Genomic DNA, 7,036 nt, shown 5'->3' with positions numbered 1-7,036 from the left:
TGTAATGGTATGTGTTGTGTTACTCTTCTAATTTCTTTTCTTTCTTTTGTTTTATGTCGTTTTGTTAATTGTCAGAAGAAACTATGATTAAATTAGCTTAATTAATCATGATATCACATAAAATGAATTTATCTTCGTCGTGTTACTCATTACACTGGAATAACCGCCGTCGTTCTCGTCCCTTGTTCCTGTATCGTGGAAAGAAGGTTGCTGTTTATTATTAATCTTTGCGGCTGAATATTTCGAGATAGGGAAAAAAAGAGAGGACATAGTAAATAACGATCAATTTAACTTTTACTAGAAGACGAGTCAAGAGATATTCAACTTATTTATAAATAGGGAACTTTATCGCATTCTTTTGTAATGGTTTCAGCCATTTTCTCAAGCATTTGCGCTACCTTGGAAAGAAATAAGTTTTCGTTTAGTCTATATTTAACTGTTAATAGCCGTCATAAAGTCAAGACGTAGAGTCGGACGAACTAACGTTCCTTCTCAGATGGCTTTCGAATTTTATTTTTTATAAACTTTTAGATAGTCCTCGTTTTCGACTGACTCCTGAACCTCGATCCCAAGACTTCGACCTTTTTTGACAGTAAAGTACCGTTACACACGCTTGCAAACTGCATTTTTTTCTTCTTTAATAGAACTCGAACCTCCGAACCCTTCATTCAGTATAACTGTTATAGATGATATTTTTTCTAAATGTGGTGGTATAAGTCCCTGTAGGTCCCGCATATCCATCCGATTTTAATTGCGAAAGTTTTATTCGCTACTTTATAATACTTTGACCTTTGACTATTCGAACATTGTGTGCGCAGAGCCAAAGTAGTATAAAGAGTCTTTAACGAGGTCACTTCAAAAAGAAATGCGTTGTTCTCGAGTTATCAAGGTTATCAAAGATTTAAAACTGGGCACTGTTTCTGGACATTCCCCTAGCGTTTTGTTTGACCTTGAGAAAATACTATTTTCTTCAGAATGTGTGAATAGCGAAGAAGAGAGTATTCGTTATAATTCTTGCGAATACAGTGAACGACATCTCAAATGTCTCACTGTCAAATTTTTCTGAGAATTTTATTGTGTCATTGCAAATTCACAATGGCATTCTCTGAAAAAAATGACAGTGAGACATTTGAGATGTCGTTCACTGTAGCTAAAGTATTATAGAGTGGATATTCTTAATTTCTTGACATCTTTTCACATTTTTTCTACTTTATAGTTTCCATTCCACTCAACAAAAAGTACTCCGTGAGAGAGCCGTCAGTGAGCTGTCAAATAAACAAAGCAAAAATTGAAAAAAAAAAATCAATTTTGTCTCTCACACTGAGTACTTTTTTGGTAAGAGGAAAATAAGCATAAAGATCTGCTTGTCGTTCCATTTTTACAATTTGCTCTGCCGGTTTTGTGTGAAATTCAGCTGTGTCTATATCAAATCAAATGGCCCGAGTTTCTATCCAATTTTCTGTTTCTAATGAAAGGACGAGATGGTGTTCATATCGAACTTTTTTGTGCCACTGTGCATCTGATTCGGTTATATTTGACATTACCTTCCCAATATATATCTACCTTGGTAATGGTCAATTTTCGCGTGGGGCAGACAATAAAATAGTTTTTAAAAATAAAACAAATTTTAGACTTTCGCGCTACCCTAGACGAAGTAGGAAAAGAATCCATTGTTTACAGAGTGAACAAACTTCAATTGAAACAGCAGCAACATGTCCTGGACGTTACTTTCTCAATCGTCTTAGTGTCACTAGTGGTAGCGATAAAACAGTTTCTCACTTCGATCATAATTGGTTTTTAAACGACATTGTAAACCCTATTGACCCTATCTAAATTTGGCGTAGAATGAATTAAGTCGTTCGTTATACCAACAACCACTTCATCACTCACGCTTTAAGGATTTTAAAGAGAATCCGGTAATGTAAACCTACCCACGACCCACATTGATACATTTTTCTCCAATTCAATATAGAAATCAATAACCAAAAACTTACCAGCAACGGACGCTTGTGGAGCTTTTGTTGTGCCACCAATAAGCCGCCTTCTGTCATACAGACATCTAACCATTGTCGCATGATCGCCTCTTCACATCCCATCTGAATCACAAATAATTTCGGAATTAAAATATTTCTTCTGACCATCATGCAACGTGTCCTCCTCCTCTTCTTACCTCGGATTGGTTCAGAAAATGAATTGGCAGTAGTTTATGTTCACAATCCATTAGCGGTAAAAACGTAACATCTTCGGATTGGACGCGAGCCACATCGATTCGGGAATATGGTTCCGTAGGCACAAGGGCACTAAAATGACCACGTGTATAGCCCAGAGCGATTGGTGACTTTATGCAGAAACTTTGTTCCCACAACAGAGGTAAATACACTCCTAAGTAAACGGTGTTTTAACGATACGATAGTGCAACAAATGGAAATGTCAGTCAAACCTTCAAATCTTGCGTATCCGATGTCTTCACCACGAAAACTTTTCACGTACTTAACACCATAGACGATGATCGGCCGGCGTAGAATATGGGCTAGTGCGAAGATGTGCAATTGTTCCAAAGAGGAACCCGGTTGGCTGGCTAGTGATAGTAGACTGGACCAATCTTCTTCCCATTGGGTTTCTTCTAATGTAAAGTGTAGCAGAGCAGCTTGAATCATTTCATACTCTTTCCAGCGATTGTAGAAGCTGTAGTTAATTTACAGATTCAATTAGTAAAGGGCAACGCCGCGCCGGGGCGATATGTTTTATGCTACTACTTACCTATGACCGCATTGATGCAATGTGTCTGACAGCGCTCGTCGCAGTACATTGTCACGATCGAAAACGCCCCACGTTGCTTGCATCGCAGAATCAAGCAGACAATCTCCAGCGCTTCTATTCCACAACACCATCAATCGTGATCCTAATCGTGCCGTTATTTCCAACGACCAGTTCAATGCCGGCGGTGAACTTTCCAATTCCGCCTGAGCGTCACGATCGAACAGTTCCTCGTGCAGTTGTTCCTGTATCGAAATGGGCAGTTCTTCGATTTCGGCGGGCAGCGAAAATGTTGCGTGCTCATTAATATAGCGACAGTTGAACGATGATTTTCGAATGCGTAACGACGCACAGAAATGCCGACGAATGTCTGATGCTATATCAGGTGCGATGTATGATGGAACCTTTGGAACGGGAAATTAATTTGCTGTTGCACTGTCAAATGACTCGAAACACTTACCCTCTTGATTCCCGGTCCGGATCCCGATATTTGTGCCAGTAGCATGGGTAACATCTCTTCACGATGGAATCGAATCGCTAGGTGTATCAGTGTGTGACCAACATCAAATGCTGAGTTTCTATTCAATAGAGCAACTTCGGTGTTGGTTAAAGAACGACCGGGATTACCGCCACACGATAAATAAGCTTCGACTGCACTAAAATTATTCTCAACAACGCCTGGTGGACGAAAATGAGATCAGTCGGATGTAGAATTGATAAATGAAAAAGCATCGTACCAATGCAAGCGGACAACCATTGCCAATCGGCCTGTCGTCGTAGCTGCCTTAAACGTCGCTCTTGTATTGAATCACAGTTATTTGTTGGTTCCGTATTGCCCAATTGATACCGATTAGAATTATTTCGTTTGTTGTTTGTATTTGCTATAATAAAATTGCCGGCACAATTTTCATCGATGTCACGTTCAGGCGAAGAAATATTTTTTAAAGCACCAGTTTCTTGCGATAAATCCCTTGCATGATAGCACATTGAACATTTGATGCTCTTTGGCCAATTTTCGTAGGTGCATGTCTGAAATGGCAAACAGACGAAGTGAGTCGCGCTACTTGACCCAGACGAGGATTGAAGAAGCGTGCTAGTCTTTTACACCGAAGTGCGTTCATAACAAATCCATGGAGTAGCAGTTTTGAATCATTTTCCGGGCTTCACTGTTAACCTTCGAGTAATTTGTCAATACAAGAAGCCGAAATGTAGCCTACAGTAGTAAGATTCGTTCGAGAATTATGAGTGATCTGTTGCGTTACGTAATTTATGAATGACCCCTTACTGCCTAAATCCGCAGAATCACCAACTTCAAAAAGAAGAATTTCTTGGAAGAATTCGTTGGAAAGGTACCTCTTCATAACCGTTCCGATTCAAAAAAAAATCTGAACTCTTTACCAACGGTGTCGGTACAGTAGAGTTCATAAAAATCCGCCTCTCGAAAAAAATGCGAAAAAGAGCCGGAAGAATGCCACTTTACCCTGTCATTCTCATTAAACGAACGGACGCCCTCAACAAGCTTTTTATTAGCCGATAACCTTGAGTGCAATTACAACATGCGAAAAAAAAACTTACAGAAATGCGATTAATTTGAGAGATTTGATGCAAGTAGACGGTTATACAGTTAGTGTGACGAAATTATCTCATTTAAAATGGTAGCCATCACATTTGGCTGTGCAGCAAATAACCTGATCGTTTATCCCATTGCTTAGAACAGGCAGACATACTGCTTTGTGTGTGATGATTTTGAAAGATTTTTTTTTTAAATATTGACTGGCATTGCCAGCAGAGCAATTCAGAAATTGCAATTTGTAATCACAAATTGCTGTTATAATGGAGATATCCTGAGTCTTAGTCATCGACTTATGACGTTATATTTACCCAGGATTTACTAGGTCTGCTAAAGTCTGCCTCCTCTTTGGGATGACCAACCATCCCTAGATGGGGGAACTCTTAATCAAAATCAAAATCTTGTCAAAACTTGCAGAGTGACGATTATTTATTGGTGTTCCAGCACCTTAATTTTGATAGCTGAATTGTTGCCTACGCTTGTCAATTTAGTATAAAGTGGAGAATAACCGTACTTCGTAATCATCAGCAGTTACAGTGACACTGCTAAAATGTCAAGGTCAAGTGGTCAGTCCATTTGACTTCACTTAACTAGTCGATAGGGCCTAACCTGCATAGCTGATTCATGCATGCGATTCATCCGATCACAAGATTGAAAATCTGGTGACCGACACGTACCTACAAACTATTACAATGCAAGCAATTCCGCTCCTCCGTAAATTATTCAGCGGAATTCACAGACAAAAAAAAATTGGAAGTCTACTCACTGTGCACAACCACTTATTAAGCGGATAACTCCTCTGCTCGACGGGACTGATTCTAGCTCCAGCGCCCAAATTCGTTCTCGATCCGGATAAATTGGTTGCCGAACCCATCGGACTGATTCGATTTGCTGTTGCTAACAGTTCCTGGTCCTCAACCAAATTTAGTCCCTTCATTTGTTCGTTGAACAAATTGAGTTCGGACTCCGTTCGTTTGGTCGCGGCGGTGGCGGCAACGCCACACTGGACACAACGACTTGCCGCTTTCGACATATTCAGGTACGTGCAGTTGGAGCATGTCCACTTGGTTGGAGTGTTTTTTGTTGACAATGAAGTAGTAGTAGTAGTAGTAGTAGAGTTAACGATTGACTCCTGATTGGATGGCCCACATGCGGTTAGATTGGTTGAGGATATACTAAGGCTGGATGCTTCAATAATTGATTGATTGTTATCACACTGTTGCGACGGGCTTAAGCTGTAACGGAATGTTTATTCAGAAAGGGCGCTCTGGGATATGGATGAACAACACGCACACACTGAGAGACAGACACAACAACGACAATGAAAAAAAAATATATTTTCTTGTGCTTACCGAAAAATGTCTTCATTCAGTAGAGCCTTTTGGCAATTACACATTGTACACTTTCTGGACGATGGAAAATTTTCGTATGTACAATATTCGCACAGCCATTTCTTGGTATTAGACATTTTATGCTATATAAAATTGTCTGGTTGCACTTTCTGCAATTTATTTTTTTCTTCTCTTCGTTTTCAATGACGAGACGACGACGACTCAATTTTTTTTTTTTTTTTTCGTTCGTGAAGGAGCCTAAAGTAAATAAACAAAATGCACGAAATGTTGATAATATATTGTGCATTCCACACATTTAACACTACAAAACAGAGGAAGAAACGAAAATATTTACCTAATCGAATGTTGTTGTTCTGCTTTCTTTGATTCGAGGCTTTATAAATTGCAAATCATAATTGTGTGAGCCATCTAAAAGAGAAACAATAAATAAATTCGATTTGAAATGACTTTCATCCCGAGAAACGTATGCACATAATACACACACAGTTTTTGGTCATCTACAGAAACAAAGAAATTTCTTTTCGTACTTATTGCTTTAAGCAAATGAGGAATTCTTGAGGTTACTTAAAAAAAAAAATTATGAAAAAATTTAATGAGAAAAAAAAACTTTCCCTGAATTTGCGCCCGAAAGTATATGATAAAATTTATATTGGAGAGAAGTGTCAATAAAAGAAGGAAAAAAACAGAAAGAAATCACAAATTGCGAATAAAACAACAACACATCACACAATCCGTAATTTTGGAATTGAGTCACATTATGACCGTACCTAATCAGAAGTTGAAAATGAATTAATGGTAGGATCAGTTAAATGAAAAATAATAATTATTTGTCTTAAATATTTTGAGTATAATTTTTTTTTTCTGACGGTATGACACTTCATTATGGTATTACCACCAATTACACAAATTTTTTTTTTCGTCAAGTTGGTGCCAAAACCAGTTGAAGCGGTTGAAGCTCATTGTAAGATTGCAAAAAAATAATATTCGATCGGTATCATCGGTAGAACGTAATATCGGTTTTTGACTTTGTCAAGTTGAATTTCCATGTAACACTTGCCGTGTCCATGTATACCACTTAATTTACCAATCCATTCGACATGTTCCCAGCTGCTCTATTCGTAATATTCGTTAATTACAATTAATTAATTTCTGATTTACTACAAAGCTTTCAAAAACGCCTACAATAATTGTAGCAATTCTAAAAAATTTCGTAGCCAACTTCAGAAAATAAACGGAACACGATCTGTTAAATAAACACCTTGCAAGAATTGGAGTGAAAGACTCACCATTATGCAGATTATGTAATAATTCAAAAAAAACATCGGAACATCTCCTAGAATGCAGCAACCTCCGTGGT

At 38.2% G+C, this 7,036-nt stretch overlaps 1 protein-coding gene across 1 annotated transcript; it reads right to left on the bottom strand.

Moving 5' to 3' along the window:
• Positions 1-329: 329 nt before the first annotated feature.
• On the bottom strand, positions 330-6,591 carry LOC119070251 (ubiquitin thioesterase trabid-like). Its single transcript, XM_037174519.1, has 11 exons — positions 6,447-6,591; positions 6,014-6,087; positions 5,680-5,916; positions 5,094-5,562; positions 3,495-3,786; positions 3,218-3,435; positions 2,761-3,161; positions 2,441-2,685; positions 2,171-2,382; positions 1,995-2,096; positions 330-398 (listed from the first exon to the last, which is right to left on the bottom strand). The coding sequence occupies exons 3-11, from the start codon at positions 5,793-5,795 to the stop codon at positions 330-332; spliced, it is 2,124 nt and encodes a 707-aa protein (XP_037030414.1). The 5' UTR covers positions 5,796-5,916; positions 6,014-6,087; positions 6,447-6,591.
• Between the last annotated feature and the right edge of the window lie 445 nt (positions 6,592-7,036).

The sequence above is a fragment of the Bradysia coprophila genome (assembly GCF_014529535.1).
Source record: "Bradysia coprophila strain Holo2 chromosome X unlocalized genomic scaffold, BU_Bcop_v1 contig_640, whole genome shotgun sequence".
Classification (NCBI taxonomy): domain Eukaryota; kingdom Metazoa; phylum Arthropoda; class Insecta; order Diptera; family Sciaridae; genus Bradysia; species Bradysia coprophila.
This window is presented reverse-complemented; position numbering and strand designations above follow the sequence as displayed.

Excerpts from the sequence above, each read along its gene's own strand:
- LOC119070251 (XM_037174519.1), bottom strand. The coding sequence starts at position 5,795 with ATGTCTAATACCAAGAAATGGCTGTGCGAATATTGTACATACGAAAAT. Across the intron at positions 3,787-5,093 it reads TTAATAAGTGGTTGTGCACA|ACATGCACCTACGAAAATTG; the intron begins GTGAGTAGACTT and ends TTGCCATTTCAG. Across the intron at positions 3,162-3,217 it reads CCGGACCGGGAATCAAGAGG|GTTCCATCATACATCGCACC; the intron begins GTAAGTGTTTCG and ends CCCGTTCCAAAG.